Here is a 27,153-nt window from a genome sequence, read left to right as displayed (position 1 = left end):
GTACACTTACATAATGCTAATGCACACACATTGTGCATAATAGACTATTTAAACAATAATAACATCAACACACACATACAAACACAGAATGAGAGCTATTATTAAGACTGACACACACAGACACACTCGTACGCACACACAGTCCTGTTTGTTCACTGTGGGTGTAGCCTAGAAAGAGCTGGAACTGGGCACTGAATAAAAGCCGTGGCTTTTTGAATGGCTGCACACCACAAGAAAAGTGCTTAGCACCCAGCTTTGCCATTCAATAGCCACAGAGTCTCTCACAGGAACACATGCTCCCTCGCTCTCTCGCTCTACAGCCCCCTCTACCTATGTTTCTCTTTATACAGTCTCTCCTAATACAGTCATCTGCCAACATATCAGATCACCTTACAATGCACTTCCAGCGCAGCATGTAATGATCGTGTTGAATCTAATTAAAGACGTTTACTTCCTGTTACACCCGGAACAGCTGCCTGCGTGTCTGCAGTGAGGGGCAAAGCCCCGATGCGGTCCACATTTTCTGCATGCCAGTGGCTTCCAATTACTTTAAAACAGTTTAAAGAACACCGCATTGGTAGAGAGCAAAAAGGCTTTGAGGTTTGCTTGTTTTTTTTCTGCATCTCCTTGGAAACTCTCACAGACAGAGTAAACAAAATAACCGAGCCAGAATAGGAGAATCTGCCATTAGTGTGGGCGGCAGCTACCAAAAGACGTCTTTTGGCTCATTGAGCAAACCGCTGATTTATGAAGATGTTGCAGGGTAATTAGCAAGTCAATTATCACCGCCAGTCATATTAATTTCTCAGGTATGCCCTTGCTTACCTGTGAGAATGGGAAAAAAAAGGCATATGGGGAATTTTAGAAGATGAGTAATTATACTATAACCCCCCCCCCCCCCCATCCCTGCCACACATGCACATCATTGCACCTGCACCCGTCTGCCCTGTGTTTTCCAGAGGAAGGTTAAGGAGAACCAGGTGACTGGTGGACCCTGTGGGCCGACTGGTTCTCCTCACAGCCGCTCGTTAAGCAGACAGAGGGCTCGTTACAGTTTACCTGCTCGGCCCAGTCATTACCCATTCAGGTCAAAGACACTGAGAACAAAGGGAAGGTTACAGCAGTTTAAGTTAGGAATGCAGCCCGCCAGGTCAGGGCTCAGCAGGTCTGAGACTCAGAGGATCTCTCACACACACACACACACACCCTTTCTCAGGCTAACACAAATCCATACACACAAAGATCACATAAAAGCACCGATATCTCTTTCTCTGTCCCCTCACACACAGAGATGTTGGGGAGTGGTGCTTTGTGTAAAACAATCAAAAATCCTAATGCTGCATGAGACAAACAGGAACAGGAACAATGGCTCTCATACCAGATGCTGTTCATATAAAACACTACCAGCCGGGCAGGTGATCTGGTTCTGTCTCTCTGTTCCCTCACAAATCCTTCCTTCCTTTCCTTTTTTTTTTTTTGATCCTCTTTGTCTCCACCTTTGTGACGGAGACTCTCCTTCGCACATATGGCCGCCACTCCCATCCGTCTCTCTAGGTGTGTTTGCAGACGTTAACTACCTAACCAGCTTTGACGCTTTGAAGTGGTTCAAATTCCCACCTTGCAAAACCTTGACAGATGGACCAGATTTCTGTCTGCCTTTTTTTCCCCCTCCATTCTTTGCACCGTGAACACCCCCTAATGACAAACAGTTGCGGATTGATTAAGGAAAATGCTTTATGCATTTAGTTTTGGGGGACCCGGCTTTTCATTCAATTTCTGAAGCTGGTGGTGGCAGATAGATGCATGATTTGTTATTTGGAATCATTAATTTGGAATAAGAGGTGCAGGGGAGAGATCGTTATTTTTCTCTACAGATATTTCGTTTTTCGGAGTCACACACTCACCATTAGCTGTGTGAGATTAATAGCATTGATCTGTTTTGGAGTGGTAGCTCTCTCTCCCACACTGTCAGTGCCTCTCTGCCTCCTTTCACTTTGCATGCATCGCGATTTTTTGTCGGAGCTGCATTCTTAATCGCCAGCGAGTTAATTAATCTCGCACTTGGCTGGTGTAATAACTTGACTTGTTAGACCTCCCCCCCGTGCAAATGGACTTCACCTCTTTAGCAGCTAAAAGCACCGGTAATGCAGCAGCCAGGAGACGGGCACAGAGAGAGAGAGAGAGAGAATGTCGGGCACATCCATAAAAAGCTTAACACAGTGGCCATGTCGATGCTAATATCTGCTTGACCTTACACGTATGTTACATTTACATATTCGCCATGAACTGCAAATTACATTTCGGACACGGTGGACTCTTGTAAGTGTAGCAGTGCAGAGGAACAAGCTTCAGATTCTGGATCGCCCGGGTTGGAGGATCTGCGCGAGAAGACTACATCACTTTCTTATTACAATGTTTCCCTTAAGGTTTTATTAGTATTATTAGCAGAATAAACTAAATCAATGCAGCGCAGATTAGTCTAATCCCAGAAATACACTTTGCCACACAGGTTCCTGGCTGTGGAACTGTACACGAAACCCGGCGATAAACTTTATGATGCAAAATAATAACTACGTTTATATTGCAAACAATAAAAAACTCAATAACAAAACAAAACTGGTGTAATGACTTCAACATAACATATTGGTACAATGAAGGGTTGTGCTTTGGTTTTTATTAACATTGTTGGAAGAAGGACGCAGCAGCATCTCTTTTTTTATGAGAAATTTGGTATTTCTATATACCTCCTGTATACAGTATGTGGTGATACATACAGATGGGCTATCTCCCATATAGAATATAAAAAAAAGAGGATGGAAATCAAATAGAGATGAAAAGGACAGAACAGGGAAAGCGTGCAGTATCCACACTCCACCTGTTTTCAACCCAGCCCGGTAATATCCGGTCAATCTCTTGGTCAGGGATTGGCAAGGTCCCAAACCTGATTACATATTAATGTATTTAACCTATGGAGAAGCCACTCGATAGATAGTCGCAGCTCAGGATCCTGGCTCTGGGCAATTAAAAGAAAATGATGGATGGACAGACAGGCATCCATGTGCTGCTGGTGTCCATATGGCGGGGGGCTTTCAGAGGCCCACGTCAATTACATAAAGACCTCTGCGCATTGGCATGACACACAGAGGGCTCTGACAGCAGCACCAGAGACAGACGGAATAAATCTTACAGTGGTTAGTAACACATGGACACACTCGCACATATGCACGCACAGAAAACAGAAAGACCTGCAAGGACGCGAGTGCCAAAATGCAAGATACACACACACACAGGCTAACATAGACACAAGCAAAATTCACTCTCTATCTCTCCGACACACAAACCTAAACAGAAACTCGTCCTGACGTTGTCCTAGTAAGATGGATGTCTAAATAATTTCCACATGATTACAGAACCAAATGCATCACCGATCCATGCTCAAGGACCCTCGCACACTCTGGCAAGTCCGCTAAACACGAGCCAGATGACTGGCCCAGAGTTTATGCCTCAATTCCTCTTTTCATCTGAAGGTGTCCTGTTGTCCTTAAAGCTTCTAAACAGCAGCATAAATCTGAAGGAGAGACGCTGGCCGTACATCAGGACAAGGGAGGAGGGAACCAGGAGGTGAGGGAGGATGAGGTTTGGGAGGAAAGGGAACACGGAGCAGTGGGTTGTATCTTTATGATCTTTACATCTTGTCTCATCTCTTTTCTCTTCTAGTTTTTTTTCTCTATTAGATTACATTTTGGTGTCGATAGGTTTAATTTTCAATCAACTTCTTCATTCCTCTGTCTTTCTCCCGGGCTACGTAAGAAGAATATGGGCTATCCTGGCTAATGTATTATTCACCCTACATTGATGTGTAACTAAAGCTGGCAGTTCAGAGGGAGCACTGTGTCACCAATTACTCCATACCACCTCTACCTACACATACACACACTCACACTCACACACACACACACACACACACACACACACACACACACACACACACACATACAGTAGCTGTAGCCACAAGGCTGCCAGGCACTCATTGATTTATGTGCTGACACACAGTGCTTGTTTGCACACATGCACATACGTTATACCCTGTATTTAAATTAATGTGCATCTGTGTTTATGCACTTTTGTGTCTCCCTGTGCCCTCCTGTGTGTTTCTTAAAAGACTAAAAACCTGTTAATCTGGGGACAAAACTTTTGTCCTCAATTAGACAAGGTGCTATTTTGTGTGTGTGTGTGTGTGTGTGTGTGTGGAGGTGAAGCTATTCTGACCCAGGAGGAGGAGAGCATATTAGTTATTTTTAATAACGGTCTCTTCCTTTTCAAACTGTGCAAATACGTATGGAAATGAGTGAATTCAAGTAAACACAAATTATAGGAAAATTGTCTTGCACCAGGTTTGGCCCGGAGAGGCTCACCCAGAAGTTCTCCCTGCCTACCTACCTGCAAACTCACCTAGTTAAAAAATAACCATGTGTTTTTGCCTAAGCTCACACATTAGCAGAATTGTTGAGCTGGGCCCAGTTCAGCTGTGGCCTATGGGGAGACAATCTGAGAGGAATAAACAACAACTAGGTGCAAGGTTGTTTTTCTCTCCATGCTGGAACATGGGGAAATGGGATGCACCAAAAAATATGAGTATGTTTCCATCCAGCTCGTATATATGTTCCATCTAGCTTTGACACACACTCACACACACACTCTCACACACACACACACAATCTAATGCACAAGCCCGTCCTCTCGGTGGTCCATGCAGGGAGCTAGGTGGGGTGGGTTATGCTCCAACCGCAGGGTGTGGATCAGCTCTGACCTGATTAGTCATCGGCCCTGACCCTGAAACTGCCAAAGTAGGTAGAATACAAATGAATCCCCAGAGATGCTGGCCAGTAAATCTGACTCGGGACCAGTGTTTATGGGATTCAAACCGCGCCACACAAGGCCACCGCGGATGGGCTTACTGACCCTGAACAGTGACTTCATTGAAATGAAGGGAAAGAGGCTTTTGGGCAGGACTTATTGGTAGTTACAGTAATTATAAGATTGGGGTTATAGGAATTATGTCATGCTCCTGGCGAATGTTATTCAAAAAGGTGTTATAATGTCAGCAGAATGTATTTGCTTTATTTCCATGCTCACAACAAAACCCATTTTTCATATAACACGTGCGTTGCTCTGGGTAACTGTTAATATTCCACTTACTTGAACCCCCCCCCCCTCTTACTTGTCTAATGGCTGCAGAGGCTCAACACATCCAGTCAGCTCTATTCCTACCAGGTTAATGAACAGGTGAAGAATTACTTAGACAGACGGAGATGGAAATTGATTTTGTAAAGTGTTGCCTTATTATCCCATGTGGGGGGCACTTTATGCAGTACCACAGAAACACAACACCAGACAACCTGGACTGTGTAATGTCAAGGTCATATGGCTGTTATGCTTCTGTGTGCGCACAGAGAGAATAGGGGGGGGTCAGCGGCGTGGACCGAGATTGTATGGATTGTCTGGAGGCAGCGCCATTAGTGGGGCACTAATTAGGGGACTAAGAAGTGGTCCTCGGCACCGGTCGAAGCCAAGATTCATAAATAAGTAAGTGCATGGGCAGCTTGGTCGCTTAATTAACAAAGCGTGAAAAAAGGGTGTGAATCCCAAGAGGCACCGACCCAATCTGGTTGTGAGGACGGGCTATCGGCAGCAATCCTGTCTGTCTTGGTGGCATTGATTGATGGCAAGCCAAATTGAATCTCTAATCATCACCACGCTTTTAGTTCCTGCACCCCTGGGGATTTACAGAGGCCAAGAGTGGCACAGGGAGTAATGCCTTTGTATCCCTTTCCTGACACTAGTGGCATAAACATCACAACCCCACCCCCCCCTTAACAATCTCTCTCCCCTACTCGGACCGTCCCCATCTGGCCATGGGTTATCTGACCCCTCTGGGTGCTCTCCGCTCACACTTTCATGTCTGGGCCGATTGTTTTCACACTAAGCCATTCGGCAGAGGTATTTAAAAACCCAGACACCTCACACGACTCAGTGTTAGACACCCTCGGCCTCGCAGCTAAACCAACATATTGCATTACAACCTAGCAAGTTTGTCTTTTATGTAGCCGTTCCCTTTGCTCTAATCTTTTCTTATTGTACAAGCTGACAGCCAAGGAACATGTTTGGTGAAAAAAAAGCAGAGGGTGACAATGACATGATGAAAGTATGTCAGACCTGTCACTGAGCTGTCTATGTATCATCCTGTATATTTTCTCTTCTCTCTTCTGTACATACAGGAACAGAAAATACCATTTGGTGTTGCAAGGCACAGAAATCAATCTGGGTCAGAGGAACGAGCGGAGATGACATGCATTCGCCTTTTAACCGAAGACTTTCCTCTCTTCCCGCACAACAGGGGAAGCCATCTTGACAGTCAAGACCTTATCAATTAGTAGGTGACAACAAAGGGTCTCTCCGAGCAGTAAATAGCATCTGTCTCCCTGCTGCTTATTCACGCTGTTGGGATTCTGATATCACAAGGACGCGAGATAAGAACGAAAGGAAAATAATACTTCAATTAGGACCTACTGTATCTGTGATAAGCTGCAAACAGAGAAGAGGGGACTGGGCATGGGCAGGGGGCAGAACGACGGACAAAAAAGACTGAGATGAAAGAACAAAGGGCGAGAGTGACAGTTAACAGAGAGGAGGCGGAGAGATCATGGGTAAGAGCAACGCTGGGAAAAGGACAAGGCTGAAGAGAGTGGCAGGGAGGTGAAGAAAGAGGGAAGGTAAACAGAATATAAAAGAAAGCTTTGTCTGCACAGGATCTTGCTTAATGCCCACCTTCTTTTTTTTGGGTTGCAAAACCTTGAACGCTCTGGTTCTTCCTCTCTGGCAGGCCACAGCGCCAAACTGTCTGGCTGGCACAATGCAAGCGGGGGACCTTGAAGTTGGTGCTACCTGATCAACCCTTGTGAAAGCACCACCGCAGATACACAGCCTCAGACTTGCTCTGATAAAATGGTAACCGAATATAAAAGGTCTCATAAATCAGTGGAAGATTTGTTTAGAAAAATGACACCATGCTTTAACTTAGCTTAACCGGGTTTTGAATTTCTCACATATTTAGCCTTGAGCAGATGAATGCACGACTCTCCCCTGTTGGAAAGCTCTCACTCCAGCTTATTTGGGATTTGTGTTTTCTGGCTCACTCCCTCTGCCTTTTGTTCAACCATAATTATCCCATTCCATCTGCCACTGATTCACCTGTTCTGACACTATCCGAGATTAGATCTCGAAATCATTTGCTCAACGTTTCCATTGATTGGCACTGGCTGGCTTGTCAGGTTCATTAAAATAACTCCTGCAGCTTCCTATCAGACTGCATCAAAGCCTAGACTCTTGGTCTTGGTCTAGCAAGAGGCTGTGTGTGAGCAAGATACTGTAGAGACTGTAGGTGAGAGATAGTGAGAGGTACTGGTGGAAAGGTGAAGCTCCCTTCCCAGGCAAAAAAACCCTGTGTCAGGAAGGATGCTGCCTGGTGTGAAAGTGGAGACTTGGACTGAGATCCGTGGCAAACGTCCAAGTCAGGAGATTAGACTTTCTCTGCTCAGATGGATCTCACAATCTTCCCCGGGCCTCCTTCCTGTCCTCCTCCACCCCTAACCTCAACAATTGACCTTGGCTCCCTGCAACCTCTGGCCTGCATATTTGCCTCTCTCAACACCTTTGGAAATAAATTGCCTCTACGCACACACACAGACACACAGACACACACACAAACACACACACAGAGTTAGTGAGAGAGCTCCAACTTTGGAATCCTGATAACCTTCCTGACTTTGACTCGATAGGCGGGGGAGCGGAGCATGGAGAGCGTTGGATCCTCGATACGTTCCGCTCACCAAGTCAAGCCAGAGACTCAAATACAGGAGTACATTGGGCAGTTTATGCCTGTAAGTAAAGACGGGGCATCCCCTTGAATTGAATGAGCTCACACCTGCCTGAAACCCGGCACCTGTCTTCTCTAGACTTCCTGTGATGTCGGAATCCACAGAGCTAACACTCTCCCAGAGGTAAAAGGAAGGTCAGACACCACGTATATATATAAACCCTAGAAGACATCTTGGCTTTCAGATTTTTTTCTAAATTCCTTCTCTCTTGTTCTTTTCGCATGAATACATTCACACCGCTACACACCAATCCAAATGCCACATTTCCAGGGAAGTGAAGCGGATGAGAAATTTGGAGTCTTTGAACTGTCGGGATGTTTCAAGCCCCTTCTCCTCCTCTCGATCTCTGAGCCCCCCCGCTGCTCTGCTGGGACGGGGGAGAAAGGGGCTGATCGATGGGCTCTGACAGCAACCAAATGAATGGAACCAGCTGATTGATTCATTAGCAGAGGAGCTGGGGGAGGTGGGTGTGGGCTCCGACGCTAAAAAGCTGGAGGGTGCGTGGTTGAGGATTTCAAGGGGTGTGTGTGGGGGGATCCTGTGCAAGTGCATTGGGCGTAGGTAATGTGTGCGTGTGTGTGTGCGCGTACGTCTGTGCGATTAAGAAACTGTCACCCTTCATGTGTGTTAAGTGTGTGCGTGTATGTGTGTGTGAGAGAGTTGAGGGGTCAGAAGGGATTTCCATAGGGTGTGAGAGGGGAAAGGGAAGCTGTTTATGGCCTGACTTGGCACAGAGGGGGGTGGGGGGGGTGGGGGGGTCAGCTTATATTGTCCGGTGCTTTCATCGGACTCGCTGCAATTAGTCTTTCACAGCACCCATTGTCAAATCCCTATTAGAATCACGGCTAACAGCCAGAATGTCACACGGGCCCACACATACGGAAATATGGACACGGAATCATATGACAAATATGAATTTTTCTTTGTATCTTCGGTTCAGTTTGCAATGAAGTAAACTTGCAGCTGGTTGCATCGTTCTGTTAAAAAGGAAGAAAGAAAAAAGTCTATTTTCCACTGGTGAAACAACAGCTCTGTGAAGTGACTGCAGCTGATAGTAAACTCACAGTGTGGCCTCCATGTGTTTGGTTGGACTGCTGCTGAGAACACACAAACACACACTCACACTCACACTCACAGACACACACTTTATGGCTATGCCGTTTACAGCCCTAGCAAATGGACAGGTGTTAGGACCATCTGAGCACCAAAAGACCAAAACCAACACCTCCACATCTGCTAAAAATGCCCCCGTGAAATACTTCCCTTAATAATACCCACTATAAGCTTTTTGACCTTGCTTTCATTGTCCTCTAAATATTGCACCCACTTACGCATTAAAGTCACTGTGTCACCGAGACTAGATTTTTAACTTGAGCCGGGGTTAAATAAATGCTCCTCACAGCTGGCAGCGCCTCCGGGAGACTGCCGCGCGGAACCATGGGGATTATGTAAATAACTTGCCAAAAGGTCACGTGTGATCGGCGCCGCTGCCACTGAAGTGTGCTAGACTCCGCCTGTGTGAGCTGCGGGGAGACGAGAATGTGTTTAAGAGTGAATTTGGCGCACAGTTGATAAGAGAGCGGAGGTCTGGTTGAGCCTGCCCGCTGTTCAAAAAGACAAAAAGAGAAAAAGGGAAAGAAATCTTTAATGGAAGCGGGGAGCGCTCTTCCTGCCTGCGGGGCCTTTTGAAGTGGAGATGAAGTGCAGGTGGCGAGAGGTTTTGACACCACGGAGGGGAAGTGGGGCAGAAGAAGGTGTAACAGCGGCTTGCTGCATAGCCGTGTAAAAAGGAACACTCGCACACAGACCCCCTCACCAAGTAGAATATACACCTTTCAAACACTCTTGTCCTCACACATGCGTTACGGTTAATTACAGTGGACATCTGAGCCCATCACATCGTTCCCCGACTTCAGCATTTCCCTTGAAGCCGTTCCCATCATCACACACACGGCTCAGGACGGCTGTTTGAAAATTTGCAAGCTTGTTTTCCTGCTGTTGACGGGAACGAGGCCCGGAGCAAGGTCCTCTGCCGCGGAAAAGTCCCACCTTCCACCACCCCGTCTTAATATGAAGAAATTACCCTCCCCGTTCCCCCCATGTCTCTTTCCTTCTTCCATTTAACAAGACTGGCAGCGGCTGAAACCAGGTGATGTGGCCTCCCCCCCCTCCAGGCACACCGTTTTACAGCGGCACTCGCTCTCCAGACAGATGTAACTGCCCCTATTTTAAAAGTCAGATATCAAAGATCTCCTTCTGCTCCATCGGCAAAATTTGTTACAAGAGTCTGTGGCTCGTAAAAGAAAATGGTGGAGGAGGCCCTGAGGTGGATCAGGCTGCTGCTACGAGGAAGTCGACCCTCCTCCTCTCCTCAGACTCCGCCCCCCAAACCTCCCCGCGCCTGCCAGTTCTGAGCTTGCCAAGAGACGAGCAGCATAACGGCCGTCACATGACCGCGCAGGCTCCCAGTCATATCTCATATGGTGCTCCGGGTCCTGCATGCAAATCATGCAACTGCCCTGATATGCAGACTGGCCGCGGCCGGCAAAAAGAAGTCAAGCGCACACCGCTGACCCAGTCTCCAACTGTGCTTTTAACCTGGTGTGTTGGTGCGAGGGTTTAATGTTTGTCAACGAGCCGCAAGAAGCTGCACAGTCGGTCTCTCTAAATATACACATCCTCTCTCCGAGTATTTTTATTCGCCACTGGAAAAGCCTAACCCCCTGGAGCTTGATTGTGTTACGACAGCTATTGTTGAGAGGCATGAGTGTACTTTGAGCGTGGGCGCCGCCCCCCCACCACCACCCCCCTCAAAATCATCCAGATCCCCCTGTGACCTCTGGATGAGGGTCAGAAGAGTGTGGGGAGAGAGAACACCAGGTCCTAACTCACTTATAATCTGGGCCATTTGGACACATGGACGTTTTGAGCTGAGCTTTATGGAAATCCTGCTGCAGACAGGGGCTATAAAACCGCCAGCTCCGATGGGCCGCTCCTATCATGTTGAACATTTCATCGGTATTTTGAAAGCCATTAATATAATTTGGGAGGGACCGGAGGGGGGGAAGACTTCTCCAGCAGCATGGAACAGCCATCATCCCTTCATACACACAAATGCTATAAAACTTTCATATGTTGGGCTTCCCCTTGACAAAAATGGGAATGGGACTTGACAGGAAGCAGGGGATGGAACTGTGAGAGAAATCTGAGGTGATTCACGATTCAAAAATACTGTTATAGTTTAAGATTATATATTTTATTAATGATAGGACTTAAAAAGTAGATAGGATTCGCCACCTCTCACTGCTGCCAGTACATATAACTATTATAAATCTATCTACCGTAGTTAGAGGAGGGCGCATACTTTGACATGACGTACCGGCAGCAACATACACTCACACACACCCCGGCCCCTTAAACCACAAACGCACACATACGTCAATCTTACCCCTTTGATGTCCCTTCCATCTCGCTCAAAAAATCTCTCCTTCACTCTCGCTCTCTATCTCCATCTCTCCCTATGTCTGTCTGCGCCTCTCTCTTGCCCCCTCCCTTGTTCTGCTCGGCTGACTGCAGACAGCAGCAGTGTGTCTGTGCGGTGGGCAGGCCCCAGACACACTCGCCCTCTCCTGCTCGCTCTCGACAGTGGGTGTCAAAGACCTGCCATCCCCACAAGGCCCCTCTGTTGGACACCGGGATGGACTGCACACACGAGACAGCCGTACGAGCGGGCCGCATACTCACGTATACACGTCTGGAACCCGTCCAGAGAAAATCCCTAAAAGGGTCGCACTGTGAAGCACCCCCCCCCCACCCCCCCCCCCACCCACCATACGGCTTGTTTAATGACCGTGAATATATGGATTTATAGCAATTGCAACAATACAGAGAGAAAGTGGGTGCTTATTATAAATCAACACGAAGATAAATTATAGATTAAGTTCGTAAAAGCAAGGGTAAAGTACAGCCCAAGATGTGCTCAGATATCATTTGGATTAAATCAATCATTGCATAAATTCACTTTAAACACATTTCTTTACCCAGAGGATCACTTTACTCAAATTGTGGTTATGTTATATACACAGACAGACTTTCTTTTACCGAGTAATAGCCCTCGCTGCTTATTGTCGTTCCTGTTGTGAACAAATTGTCATCAATATCTGCAGCAACTTGTCATAGGAGCTGAAAAACAGGAGTTTTGAGATGATTTCACTCCGTGTGGAGGTCACTGTAAACCTACACCAACAACCCACCAAGCCACCTGAAGCACTGCAACAACAATACGCTCACTCTCATTTTTCCGAGTAGTGTACCTTTGCCGCCGGTTTTTTATTCTGCTCCCGTCGATCCTGTTTTGCAAGCACTGAAAGTCAAGCTGCGGCGCCATTATGTTGCAAAGCCCTAAACAAATACAGTGAAACAGACTTGACGTGACATCCTCCCTGGTGTCATACTTTCTCACGTTCGAAAGAAACTCCACAGTAGAGTTCAGAGGATTCAAAGCTGAAGGGACGACGTCCATGTTTCCTTTCCCGCAGCCTTATTTTCATTGGTCGCCCCAGCTTCCTGGTGCGAGGAGACCTCGGCCGGCCTGACACGGCTGTTGCCTGCCTGCACGTGAATTCCAGCTCGGTGAATCTTTCCACGCCGCCATTTAAGCTATGACCCATCGGCTGGTGCACATGAGCACTCCCGCAGGCCCACGGCATCTGCAGAGTCTGTCTGCTCTGCTGCTCTCTGGGTCTCTGCTCCAAATCGGCCCCTCAGATCCCAACCACCACCACCACCAGCGCACCACTCCCCCCCCCCATACCGTCCAACCCCAACTCCCAACATGTCGTCATCCACTCCCCCCTTCCTCCTGAGCGCCTTACGCCAATCCAAACCTAAGTCACTGTACATCTGTTCAACATGGCTGCTGCCTAGCTTATGACCTACCGATTGGCTGGGATCCCCGTCGAGGTCAAGATACCAGGATACTGGTGAGGGACTGGAGCCGCGGCTGTCCCTCGTGCTGCTGTGGTGTCTTTTGTTGGTTTATGCTTTTTTTTTTAAGTACGGCAGAATGAAAGTTGAGATCAAACTGTGCGTCTGTGCCAGTTTGTTCCTCTCAAGTCAGAAATAACAAATTTAACGACACTAAAAATGAAAAAGTGCAGTTTCAAAGAGGCGTGTTGTGAAGGCAGAAATAACTTACTGTACAAACTGTAAAAGCCCTTGTGAGACTCAAAATATGTTGAATAATTATAATATTAATCATATTTTTATATATAATTCTATATATTTTTTTCTAAATATACAATTTTGTGTTGAACATTACATTTGATAGATAAATAGATAGGTAGATGAATGTTAATAATATACACTTACGCCTTGATGTTTAGCTTATCAAAAATGTATCTATTTATTTATTTCTTAATGTATTTATTAATCTGTTCATTCCCTGCACATACGATAAATTACTTTAACTGGGTCTTGTTATCAGAAAGTCTAAATTCTAAATTTTAGAGATATTATGATTATTCGTATTGGTATTATTATTATTAATATTATCATCTTCGTGTTGGCAGGAGAGAAAACCCTTTGTAACCCACGTGCGCGTCAGCAAAGTCATCCCTCAGCCAGCAAATTGATTCAGGACGCATTGATGAACATCCTTATGAATTGGTAATTGCTGCGAGCAAGGAGACAGCTCGGCTCGTCTCCCGCATCAGACCTGATTCTGCGGTTTCAGAAGGCTGAGCAGCGCTGATTCACCCGATCGATGGGAAGACCGCATCAATTAACACTTTGAACACTGCTTATGCGACTGAGTCTTATCACATCAAGCCCGGCATCATCGGATGTCCTATAATGAATAATAACGTAGGAGTAAAATAATAACAACTGTATAATTATCATAGATAGATAGATAGATAGATAGATAGATAGATAGATAGATAGATAGATAGATAGATAGATAGATAGATAGATAGATAGATTTAATCGGTATGAGGTCTTTAGTAGAATAGCTTCTTTTATTTTGCAAATTCACTCCCACGCCTCTTCAGCAGCTTAAATGCCCCCGTGCCATCTCCACCGTAGAGACACTAATAGTTTTTCCTTTGTCACTTCAATGGGATCCTAAACACATTTGTTCGGTGATTTGCGTTTGAATGTGACACAGAAATGATCCTGTAAAGTAAAGTTTAACATCGCGGGCCACACACACACACACAGACACACACGCTGCTGCTGCTGCTGCGCTCCTATTAAATAAAGCCTGGTGCGTAAAGGCCTGAGTGCAGCCAGTGCATGCGCCGGACAAAATGGCCCCCGTTTATTATGAATGATTATTCTGATTTAGCGAGATACGGCCTTGAAATGCTTGGATGCGGGTCCACATTTGGGTTTGTGCTTGTAATTTAAGGGGAAGTCAAGACGCTACATGCGGGACAGTTCTTTGGATTTAGTTGTAAGAGTTGAGCTTTCAGAAGGATTCCTCTTAAAACCTCGGCAAATAACCTCACCTACATTTTAACTCGGGCCTGTTTTATATTAGTGGGAATTATCTTTACGCATATTTGCCGTCTGGTGGAAAGCCCCCTCTTCACCAGCAGGGAAAGATGGGAAAGATTTTTATGAATTTTACTCATCATCATAACATTATTTATTTTTGTTGGCAAAGGGAGGTTTGTCTTTGCGATAACACAGCCTGGAAATAATAATATACCGACCTCCTTCCTCCGCCACATTCGAATGCGCTGCTGCTGCCTCGCAATGCCCTATACACTGTTAATAATAAAATAATGATGACGACGGCGAGGGTACCTCCACTGCTCGCAGAAGAGGAGCAGGGGCCAGAATAAATGGAGTGAGTCTGATGAGGACTGTGCCAACTGCAAACAGGCACAGGAAAGCTCCCGTGGAGGTGTGATCTCACCAACAGAAAAACCCACTAACCCACTGTGTGCGCTTCAAAGGGCCTGATGGTGCGTCATCTTAGCACCGAGTACAACGACATAAACAAAAAGAGAAAACACGGAGAGTGGGAGCGGAATCCCGAGCTGCAAGTATGACATGTTTTCCTCTTGGTTTAGTTTAAAATGTATTCCAGGTGAGATGTATTCATGCGGAAGAGACCAGGGGAGTTTTTTAGAACGGGGTCGTTATTACGCACAAAACTTTCCCACTAAACAAAACGTGGCACCGACACGGACAAAGTTTTCCCTGCTGCTTAAACAGGCTCCGAGGCTTATACACAAGAAACAATAGGCATTGTAAATTCTTTAAGTTTAAATCCTTTACTGCACAACAGGGATGCATTAAGACGATACACCCAGACAAACGGCATCGACGTGGGTCCACAGCTCGGTGCCCTGGCCTGAATAGCATTATGGTGCTCAGAGTTTTTTCTTTTCTTTTCTTTTCTCTCTCCTGTGCTTCCTTTCTCCATCACAAGTAATTTACACCGGAGAGTAACCAACCCGCCTGCGCGCTACACAAGACTGTCATCGACGCAATCTGTCTCCTCGGCTGGAAGTTCAAGAGCCAAGGCCTCTCCTGAGCCCACCGAGGCCACAGACACCCCCCCCCCCCCGCCCCCCCTGACCCCGACACCAGCGCAACCAATTCAAAAACAGCTAAATGAATTTCATGATCGAATTAAACAGAGGAGAATAACTTTAAACTTCACGATCCGAATTCAGTGCCCACATAAAAACACATTGGAACACCCAAGATGAAAATAACACGAATTAATTAATTAATTATTTAAATAAGTTAAAGTAAGTGAATAGATCGACATGATGCATTTATGTTTATAACCACTGCAGCACTTAAACACGGGTGACCCCCACGGTGTGCTAAGTTCATAATTAAATAATTAAAAACAAATTTCAAAAGTTCGAAGACGTGTGATTTAACTTCTATTCTACTTCTCGAATGATGTGGAAAAACGACAAAAAGAAGAAAGAGAAAAAAGTTAAGCAAACATGGATCACGGACAGAAGTCTTCTCCCCGGGCTGTGTGACCCTGGGACCCGGAGAGAAGCGCGCTCAGGCCGGGGGAAACCTCCCCAGAACCAGGCCGCCATAAAAACCCGGAGATCCCAGAAAAGAAGTCTGCGCAGCGGCGGCCATAAATCACCGGGCTGTATTAAAAGCTTAGGTAAACCCCCTGCCAGGTCAGTCGGGTACAATTTATGGAATCACTTATGCAGGGACTAGATTGTTCTAACGAAATACATCAACTTCGAGCCGGTGCGCGGCAGAGCCACTGCTATTGTCAAGAAAAGTTATTCCTCTCTCCTCCTCCTCCTCTCTCTCTTTATTTTACCTGTGGAGCCCCTGACTTTAACACAAGAATCCCAAACACACTCAAACCATGTGTTTTCAAGCCGGGCGACCTGCGGGGGTCACGGAGAGGGGTCCAAGGGGGGGGGGGGGGCAATATATCCCGAAACTACCATTTCCAAACGATTGTGTGCAGAGATCTGCATATCATCAAGTCCGTGCGTAATTCATCACCAACAGTAGTTCGTTAGTTCTGAGATGTTTGAGCGAGTAAAGTGACTTCTGGATAAAACCCTGAGCCGCTTCTCCTCTCTGTTATCAAGCAGTACAAATAAAACAACGGCCGTTATCAGATAAGCTTCGCACTAGATTCCCAGTGCCCCTCAGTTCCCAGTGTGTTCTCTGCCGCTGGTCCCGAACGAGAAAGCGGTGGTGTGGAAAGTAAATTGCTCTGAATGGTGATTTCAGGAAGATACAATAACGAAGCAGCACGTTGTTTTCTCAGCAGCGACTGTAACAGGCCCACGGATGTTTTCTCAACTCAGGGTCGACCCACTGAAAACTTCGCTTTAAATCCTTCACTTGTTTCATAATGGACGTTTAATAATTCAAAAGAGCGACGTAACATTTCCATGCAGTGCAAACTTTTTACTTTAGTCGCTCCAGCCTGTACCTGCACGCAGACTATACACCACTGTGTTTCTGCTTCGCTTCAAATCAAGTAGAGAACCGTGAAAGAAAAAGCTGAGTTCTAAAAAAAAATAGCTGGTCCTATTTTTCTGTTGCAGTTCTTAAAAAAATTCTAAAAAATAAAGTCTTTACGCACGGGTCGAGAAGAAACGCTGGGAGAGAAAAGCGTCCACTGAGCCAGTGGCCCACTGTCCTACTTTCCGACTGGCACCACAAGCCAAACGGGAGCCTCGCCTGGGCTCCAGCATTCATAGTTAAAGCTTTCGCCCCCGTTTCAGCCTGTTTCCCACTGCTCCTTATTCCGATTCCCACCCCCCCCCCCCCCCAAAAAAGACTCGAACAGAGGGAGTCTCTGGTTAATGTACAGGGAAGAAAATATCACATGGGACACTAGCCTCTCTTCCGCTGGGGAGAAGAGGGCTAGAATTTCCCATCGATTTTACGCACGGCCAACGTCAACACTCAGCCAAAACAGATGGCTCAGTTATTGAAAGCGACTGCCATGATATCTAACTGCAAATAAACAGTCGATGCCACTTCGAGGTAAAATAAACACGAACGAAAGTCCAATCGAAATTCCCGCAGAGATAAATGAATGAGAGTTCAATTTGATTAAAATCACTAAATCTTATTCTGCATTTCCAAAGCGAGTGTTGTGCACATTGTGTAAAAATAATTGGGTGGTTTGTCAGAATGAAACAAAGATCAAATAGACTGTTATAGAATTTTTTTTTCAAGAGTTTGCTTTGGATTCGAACTGACAGTGCACATGTCAAAAGGCCACACACTCACACAGCACAAAAATGCAAGCTGCCGACCTGGGGGGGGAAGTGTCTGAGGGAGGGAGAGGGGAGGACAGGGGTGCACGACTCCCCGATGGGATACAGTGTAAAGCTAATTTCCTTAAAGTGACGGAGAAAGCACCAGCAGCCGACAAAAGCTGACGCTAGAGAAAAGGGAATACACAACCCCAATTGAAATGGATGAGCTCTCGTTGACGCGCACAACAATACTGTATTGAAACCTGCGCCGGCCAATGCGCCTGGCTGCGTAAAGCCACTAACGAGCCCTAAAAATCCAGCCAGATGGCCACTTTGAAAACGAAATGTTTTGTTTAAATTCGGGGATGACAGACAACAGATAATTCGGGTGTAAGGGAGCCTCACCCCGCTGCGGTGCCCAGCCTCTGAGCGGCACGGGCACGGGCTCGACTATGGAGGAATAACACGCTCATCCTGCGAAGCAACAACACACCATGCGAATAGGAAACAATCTTACCTTCTACGGCGGACACCATGGGCAGCAAGAGGCTGCATAAAAGCAGAAAGTAATCCATTGTCATAAAGCAGTCAGGTCGGACATGTAAATAGACCCTCGGCAGAGAGAGAGTGAGTGAGGGGGCAGCAGGGGGAATACAATCCTGGGGGATCCGACGTTCCACGCAACCCAGTCCAGTCCCTGTCCCAGCTGCGTCAAGCCTCCAGCACCAGAGTTACCCCCATGCACCAACACACACGTTGAGGGGAGAGTTCAGAGAGGAAAGATGACCGCCTCGGTGGGAAACGCGTGGATCCAACAGGCTCTCCGCCCCTGTCACTGGTCTCCAAACGTGCGTTAGTAAACCAGAGGGAAGGCGGCGGGCGCAAGTCCTCCAGTCCCTTCCCCTCGCATGGAGCGAATCGGCTGAAAGCAGGTAGTCCAGTGCGGGGTGCTCACCATCCAGGAGAATATTCCCTGCAATATTTTGCGATGGGAGTCAACGAGGAATGGGAAAAAAAGAAATTACAGCCTTCTCGATGAGATCCAAAGAGTTTTTTGTTTTTTTTTCGTTTCTTTCTGCGGTCAGAGGAGCAGCCGCACTTGTGTCAGAACCATGGTGTACCGTCCCAGCTCCGGCAAGCTGTGCGCTCTCACATGCGTCCACGGTCCGAGGTGAATAGTTCCTGGAGGGAGACACAGCCGCGTCGGTCGGAGTGGATATTTTATTCCCTGAGCGAAATGTGTTGAGAAGCCGTGGCTGCTGCGCGAGGGACCGTCTGCTTCGCTCGGCTTGTGCACTGGAATGAAGCGCACACGGCTGTGGAGGAATAAGGCGAGAGAGAGACAGGGAGAGAGAGGGGGGGGGGGGGGGCTGGAGCATGGGACACCAGGGGGAGGGGTTACGTTTGAAGCAGCTGCACAGAAATAAATACAAAAAATGGTCTACCTTGACAATCATTCAGTCTCACATTCATTATCAAAAAATCCAAATCACCAAATCACAGTTTGTTTAGAACAACACGTTTACTTCTGCCACGAGCGGTCTTTGTTTTACGCACAGTTACGCACAGTGACAGCAGCACCAGACTTCTCCTGTAGAAACTTGCCTGTGACAAAAATAGAACAAAATAATATATATATAATTTAAATACTTTCATACGCCTTTGATAAGGAGCACAATTTCCAAAATCTGCCACCCGCATAAAATTGTTCATTTATTAAAAATGTATATTTATTCTATTTCAGTGGGTTGTGCAGCGTGTCTGTCTGCCTTGTCTTTCCTGGGACGCCCAGCCTCTGCACAGGCATGGACACACAGCGCCCCCTGCGGGTCGCTAGGTTTTTGATGGGAAGGAGAAGTGAAGTTTCTGCTGAGTTTTTTTTCTTCTTCTTCCTTTGATTAAAATAATTGTTTCGATACTTACATGACTGCAAAGCTCTAAAACATCTCAGAGAGGCTTAGGTGAACACTCGTGAATATCTCCCCCCACCCCCTCCCCCCGAATCTAAAAGAGTCACCTCGTCCATTTTGAGATTCTCTGAGAGTATGAAAACGACCACATCACATTCTATATTCTAAACGTCGCTGTAGAACAAAATATATTAACCAAGATAGTGCGTTACGCTTTGAATAATTAGTTTGAAGAAATACTAAAGTTTTCAACCAATTCCGAGTTAAGATTGTCCAATAAAAAAATAGAGAGTCAAGAAACTTTCTTTAAGTTTGCTGGAGCATATAATTAAATAATAATAACAATAATAATAATAATAATAATAATAATATCAACAACAGTAACAATGACAATAACAACAACAATAATAATAATAATAATAATAATAATAATAATAATGCAGTCAGACATTAAATTTAACTGGTTGAGCAAATGCAGACGTGTGTGTGTTTTTGTTTAACCAGCAGTACTTCTTTTTCTTCCTCCTCTTCTTCCTCTTCTTCTTCTTCTTCTTCTTCGCTGAAGTTGCATCTGACCTGGCTTTTACAGCTCTCGTCCCCCACTCGTCTCTTTGGCTTTAAAGTCGTTTTATTGTATCAGTGTAAATGCTTCAGCCGATACTCAAAACAGCAGTAAACAAAGTTAAAGGATGTGCCAAGAATAATGTGTTTCAGTCCAAAGGGGAAACCTTTAATATGTTATTTCTTTTTATTTACAGGAAACAAATACAACCGCTTGGAGCACATATCTCAGTTTTAGGGGTCATGATAGGTGTATAAATGAAGGGAAGTGGCCATATGCTCTCTCAAATAAAACCCCTGTTGTTTGTGGAGGATTTAAAAGGACCGCGGACACCAGCGAGCAGTGACTCAACTCGCAGGTTATTGGCAAAAGCTTACGTATAGAGAATATCTGCAAGAGATTTGCTCTATTGCCGAGAAATATTTAGTTGATGAATTTAATGAAGTCAGAAATAACAGCCAGAGATGACAAATGCAGTTCTCCAATATATATAAGGGGGAACTAAGCCCAGTCAGCATTAATACTATGCATCTCAATAGCAGAAGTGTGTATTATTAATCATGTTGAATATTGATGTGCTGCTGTGTGTGGCGATAAGAGAGCAGTGGAGAGCTGAGCACTCCTCTTCACATACAGCTAATGTAAGGAATCTGCAGGATGTGCATTGCCAAACCATGTCTCCAACTTCATTGTGCAAGTAAAGCTCAGCACTGACGTTGCAACAATGGAATCTGTCGCCTGTTGTGCAGGTAGACATGTTGTAGGTATCTGGAGGAATCCGACCTGTGAAATGTCAAAGTGAAGCCAAATGACTGCTCTGCTATAGTGTGTAAAGTTGAAAGGGGATTGGAGGCCATTTCCTTCGAGGTGCAAGCAGACACATGCAACCATGTGTTCTGTCGGGTGTGTGTCTGTGTGTGTGTTGTGAGTCAGGCTGTGTTGCCACTGTCACAGATTTGACAGGTAATAAAAACTAATTTAGTTTATATTGTGCCTTTGGCAAATGTATGTCACTTTCCACAGTCAGCACTGCCGATCAAAGAAGTTGCACAATTTTTCTGAAACTTTTCCATCTGTCCTGAATTACATTTGTCAATTTAAAATAAAGTTATTTAAGTTTGGGAAAGGGCTGAAATGTTTACTCTCATCATGCTGAAATGTTGGTGTTTGATAATTATTGGCAATATCGGCATTACAATAACATCTTTTTGCATTGAAGCTCCAAGATGACCCTAACGGGATCCAAACCTCATATATATATTTAATTCATAATGTTTAAAACATTGTAATTTAAGTAAAATACAAACTGTATGCTTGGAAATGTGATTGATGTCTAATTCTGCTTTTAATGTTTTGACCTCAGTGCATGAAATGACCCAACACCTGTAAAACGTCTCTAAGTGTCTTTAACGGAAACTTTCAACTCAACGTTTGCAAGCTTTGTGCTACAGGTTAACGTGAATATGTTATTAGCATTGAACTTTTTGAATCATGTTACAGAAAATGAAAAGAAAATCCTGCATCCATCCATTTATCCAGATCCACTCCCAAATGTAATGGATGCCTATACCCTCTACAAACTATTAGAAGTTGGTTCAATAGATGTGAGGTAGCCTTGTGAAAAACAGCGGTGGAAGAATTTGCTCCTTTCATTAGTGCTGTTTTTTCAGTCATATAAAAAGCAGCTCAGCACGCGGGACAACGGCTTTTAGAAAGCCTAAAAATATCATGTCCACAGAGTCATTCATTACGTATACTTAACAGCTTTTCTTTTCTTTTTGATGGTGACTCTCCACAGTTGCCAAAGTGTTTGCTCATTGTGGAAATTGTTGGGTTTCTCTATAATTTGTAGGGTCTTGACCTTCTCTGTAAAGTGCTTGAGATAATCTATATTATGATTTGGTGCTATACAAATGAAACTGAATTGAATGGAGAAAATAAAGGCTAGTTTTATACAAAAACTTTTTGCTTTCAACAATGGAAAAGAAAAAGGATTTTGTTCTAATCAAATAATTCTGATGTGGTAAAGGTTGCCTCAGATTTACTCAAGTTATATATATTGTATATTTTTGGATCTGAATTACACAAAGTCTCACATATGAATTTCTGTTTATGTCACGTCCACACAGTTTATTTAAAGGAAAATGAGTTAATAAGTGACGTGGGTTAAAAGATCTGAGGCGGCCTCATTTGTTGCCAAAACCACCAAAGCCCCAGGTTGTGCCGCCATTACAGGGCGACCACTGGGTCTACATCTAACACCTCTATTACCTCCACATCCCCCCGACTGCTTTTAAAAGGAAATGGGGTAGAAAGACCAAAGAAAAACTTTGCTAAGAAAAGAAAACATAATGATAATATTTAAGATTTGAGTTTTCCATTTGTTTCTTTTTACCGATTTTGGTTGGGAGTAGGTTACAACTTTTGAAGTTTCCCCCCCCCCCCCCCCCCACAGGATCAAAGAGAAAAGAGGATTACCAGGAGTGCTTCTCGGAGAATTCCTCAACCTCTCGCTGTATGCCAATGTAAAAAAATAAAAGTGTGTCAAACCATAAATATGGGCTTGATATAAACCAACACACTAGGTGGGGGTACTTTTTTCCAATGGCTGGAACATCCACATCAATAAATCACCGGTACTGTACTTTATAGCCACGGTTAAGTTTTTACAAAACTCATGGAGCAGGTTTATTTTTCTACATTTTATAGTGTGTGTCATACGAGAAGGTTGAGAGTTTCCCCCGTCTATGAATGGCAGCAGTAAAACTGTACATACAGCTCCGTTGTTATATAATGACTTTAACGGGTCGAGATTACTGCTGAAAACACACACAGATAGTCTATTCCTGGAGACGCTAGATAGATTTTTCTTTTACTTCTTCCTGCAGGCTGAGCCATTACCCACAACCAAAAAATGCTTGTCCCTAACCATTACCCTATAATATAATCTCAATGAGGACAAGAGGACATTTCAACTTCTCCGAAAACCAGATTCAGGGCACAGATTTTGTCCCGGAGCGGCGTCCGATCCACTTTGAAGTCCGCAATTAGATCCAAATGAAACAAATACATATAAACACACACTGTACACAGACACAGAGCACCGGTCCAGTAAGTGCTCTGGAGAAGCACCTGGCTCGAATTAAGAAACTCAATAAGTAAAGTGGCAGACATTTTACTGCCATATGGAAATTTCTCAAGCTTACACCTACTGCGCCCTCGCTAGACCCAAGCTAACCTCATCCATCCTTCCTGCCACTCATCCCGTGCCAGGATATCAGTGTCTCTACTTTCTCTCTTAATACAGAGCATGCACACAGACACACACACAAAAACACACACATACATATATGGACTCAAGACCTTTACTGACACACAGCAGACTTCTCTGCTCTGACCATTTCTCCCTGGCCAGACCCAGACACACACATTTCATTTATGCATGCTTAAAACACAAACACACTAACCCTAAACTCTAAAAGCAAGTCTTAACCCCTTAGATGAAGGGGGTCCAAAAGTGAGGACTGGTTAAAATGTCCTTCCTCCATAAGATCGAGGCCTTAAAAATGGACCTCACAAAGATATCTGTTCGAGTTTACACACACATACACACACACACACACACACACACACACTGTAGCTCTTGTGTCTGGTCTGGTCTAATGTGATGTGAGTGTGAGAGGATCGCTTTACTCTGGCAATATTAAGGGAACGGCGAGCCATTGGTAATGTTCGAGTGTCTTTTGACATGTGTGTACGTGTGAGTGAACAGGCAAAGAGCACTGGTAGTACTGGTGGAGGAGGAGGAGCTGCTGGTGGGTGGCTCTGGAGAATCTCACAGGGGCTCAAAGCTGGAATCCAGGCAGAAAGGAGGTGTGTGTCTGTGTGTGTTTGTGCGACTGTGTGAGTTGGAGAGTGGGGAGCTGTTCACGGGGGTTTCGGGGGTGGGGAGTGCGTGGGGGTCTAATCCTCCAGGCCTTCACCACTGGCCGAGCACTTAACACAGGATCACACATGCGGCCCCGACTGAACCCCCCCAAGACCACCATCATCCACACTCCTCTGCACCCACGCGCACACACACACACACACACACACACACACACACACACACACACACACACACACAACACCACATCCACTGTGTCGCCTCCAGCCCCAGTCCTGCTGCTGTAAATCATCACCTCCTTGCCAACACCCCCCCACTCTGCACTTCCCTTACCACCAGCGACACCGATGTCTCCCCACAACCAGCTACTGTCTGTCTCTGGTGACTCTCTCTCACCTCTCAGCACATTCTCTACCTAACTGAGAAAAGAGATACTTCACTGTCTCAGCTCACTGCAGATTGATGACTCAGCTCCCCCTCCCCCCCTCACCTCGACCCCACTGTCTTTGTGCCGCCTGACGGACAGACAGGCAGGTATTGAAGCAGACAGGCAGTCATACTTAGATGCAGTCATACACACGTATGAGGACCGTGGCGTCATATACAGGCACACACACGCATCGCTGACAAACAGCCTGAGCATGCAAATTACATGCTGAGAGGACAAGAAGAAAAAAAAGAGAGAGGGAGAGAAACGTGTCACCGCTGTGACAGGATTACGTGGAGAGAGCAGGGGATAGAAACACGCAGGAATGTGACATGTGGTGGGAAATAAAAGTATCAAGACGGAGGTGGTGGATCAGTGATCACGAATCTGGCGACTGAGGTTCAGCTCCTGACTTGACACGAGGCTCTCAGTGGCAAATGGAGCTTTTCAGCCACATCTAAAGCCTCATTATAAACCCAAGCAGGGCTTCAGCGGCCTAACCTTAACTGTAATTGCTTTTCCTGCTTATTAATATTTCTATGCGACGTTAAATTGGAGGGTCCAGTTACCCATTGGTGTCTCTTGATGTGTTTTGAATTGTGATGAATTCAAAAACTTTTAAACGGACGTTGCTACACAAAACCTTTTTACCTCCGACAAAGAAATTAAGTAACCCCCCCCCCTCTATCCATTTGTTTGTACTGAAGTGAATCCACTTGGTGGAAGGATGCATGATGGATCAGAGAAGAACCCAGTGTATCAGGGGGCAGATCCAGGATTTTATTTTTGACTTGCTCTAACATTGTGAAGTGTGGTTTTGGACAGTTCTGCTGATTTTCCAGAGAATAGATCACAGATCTTGATGAAAAAAGATCAGAAATATCTAGAGAACTGCAATTCGATGCAACTTCATTAAATCTAAGTGGACTGTTGAGCCTTGGTAGAGGAATGTGCTCCGACGAGTGTCATTCTATGTTGTTGGTTTTAGGTATCTTGTTTGTTGTGTTTTTGAAAACTTGTCTCTATAAAGGCCAAAGTCAAAGTTCTTTATAGTAAAACAAGTAGAAAATGCTGTAAAATATACAACTATTCTAAAATGTCTATTGTCCTAAAAGTCATTATTAAATCTCCACACAAACAACTTGCTTCTTTCTGTTCTTTCTAGTATCAGACTTGGCCTCAGTGGCAGAGTTCAGAGTATCAGACCTTTTCCATTAGCACAATGGATAAATGCTCGAGGTTGTTACTACTATTGTCTTTGCAAATGCATGGCCTTCCAAATGTGTGACCTGCTCCCCCTTCTGCTCTTAAGGTATGTTACACATTTATATGCTGTCTATTTACCTCCATGGCTGAGCCGGAAATATCTGTGGCTGAAATATCTGTCGTGCCAACAGGATTCCTTTGCAATTATAAATATTCCGAATGCTTCCATCGAGGCCCACGGATTACCTTCACGTCGGACTGGCAGACGAACGCTCAATCGACTATACCTAACTGTTTTGAAGAAAATAAAGCCGTGACAAATTCCCAAGGACAAAGTCCAGACAGTGAGGGAGTGAGGAGGCTCACGCAGGATCCGTTTGACGCCAGCCGCTATCAAAGGTCCAGGATGAATAATCACCGGAGCTGGCCCAATAACAGAATGATTGATTGGCCCAGAGCCTCACACTGTCTGAGATAACATTGTTCAAAGTGGCCAAACACAATGTCAACACTGTGTCTCCCTCATGGGCCCCGTTCTTCCTCCATACCCAGAACCTCTGCGCTGACCCCTGACCTTTCAGCATGTCCAGCTGCAGAATGCAATCTTCCGTGCAGCCTGTGACCCCGAGGGCTCGCAACAGTGGCAAATGGTGGCAGATGTTTTCTACTGTAGCTCCCGATCAACATGCCACGAAAACAAGACAGGAAATTAACTTACTAAACAGGCCCGGGGGGAACGTTCTGCTATTTGAAAGCACATCAAAATCTGTAATGGTCTTGTTACTGCTCCGCTCATATCTCATTCAGGCGACCTACTTGGGGCCATTGAGCAAAGCGAAGGTTAATAACTTTGGTTCCTCCTGTTTTGAAGCATCGACTCACGACAAATCAGCTCGGTCTAGTTACTGTCAGCCAGGTGAAAAGGGGATTTTCTTCCCCCCCCCTCAGTGTCCGGCTGTACTGCAGCTCTCCCAGATGTAGTTAGTCGTGACAAAGTTCCTAGCCACAGGAGCACATGGTTTCAGTTTGGCCCATGCTACCATCAACATGGCTTTCATCCGCTCGCTCGCTCACTCTCTCCCTACGTTCACGCCGCTGGTGCATGACACACCGTGACCCAAAAACGTTGGGTAACAGGAAGCAGAGCGCGCTTCACCACCACCACCACCACCTCCACCTCAAGATCTGGGCACCCAAGAAAGAAGTGTCAGCCAAACCCCGGGGCTAATGGCGCTAATATTTCTAATGACTCATCTTGTATGGGTTAAAGGGGCTGTGCTGAAGAAGAAAAAAAAAATGGGAAAGCGGAATCAAAGCATCTGAATGGGGGCAAATTGTTCTGCCGAGGTGCTGGTGGAGGTGAAGGGAGTCAGCTGGTCGATTGGTTAACTGGTCGTTGGCTTGGCTCGCTGGGTGCTGGGCATGTGAGAGAGCACAGGCACCTGGCAGGATGGTGCAGCTCATTCAGCGTGTGTGTGTGTGTGTGTGAGTTTATAC

The 27,153-nt window shown here is 45.6% G+C and overlaps 1 protein-coding gene across 6 annotated transcripts in view; it reads right to left on the bottom strand.

The window, feature by feature from the left end:
• Nucleotides 1-18,968, bottom strand: part of LOC128447942 (ephrin type-B receptor 3) — a 61,702-nt gene extending 42,734 nt beyond the window's left edge. For all 6 annotated transcript variants that reach the window (XM_053430399.1, XM_053430404.1, XM_053430401.1 and 3 more), the window contains exon 1: nucleotides 18,180-18,968. In XM_053430399.1, coding sequence (XP_053286374.1) covers nucleotides 18,180-18,243 — 64 coding nt within the window. In that variant the 5' untranslated portion in view covers nucleotides 18,244-18,968. The remainder of the gene's footprint in view (nucleotides 1-18,179) is intronic.
• Nucleotides 18,969-27,153: the final 8,185 nt, after the last annotated feature.

Source organism: Pleuronectes platessa, chromosome 9 (genome assembly GCF_947347685.1).
Source record: "Pleuronectes platessa chromosome 9, fPlePla1.1, whole genome shotgun sequence".
In the NCBI taxonomy this organism is placed as follows: Eukaryota; Metazoa; Chordata; class Actinopteri; order Pleuronectiformes; family Pleuronectidae; genus Pleuronectes; species Pleuronectes platessa.
This window is presented reverse-complemented; position numbering and strand designations above follow the sequence as displayed.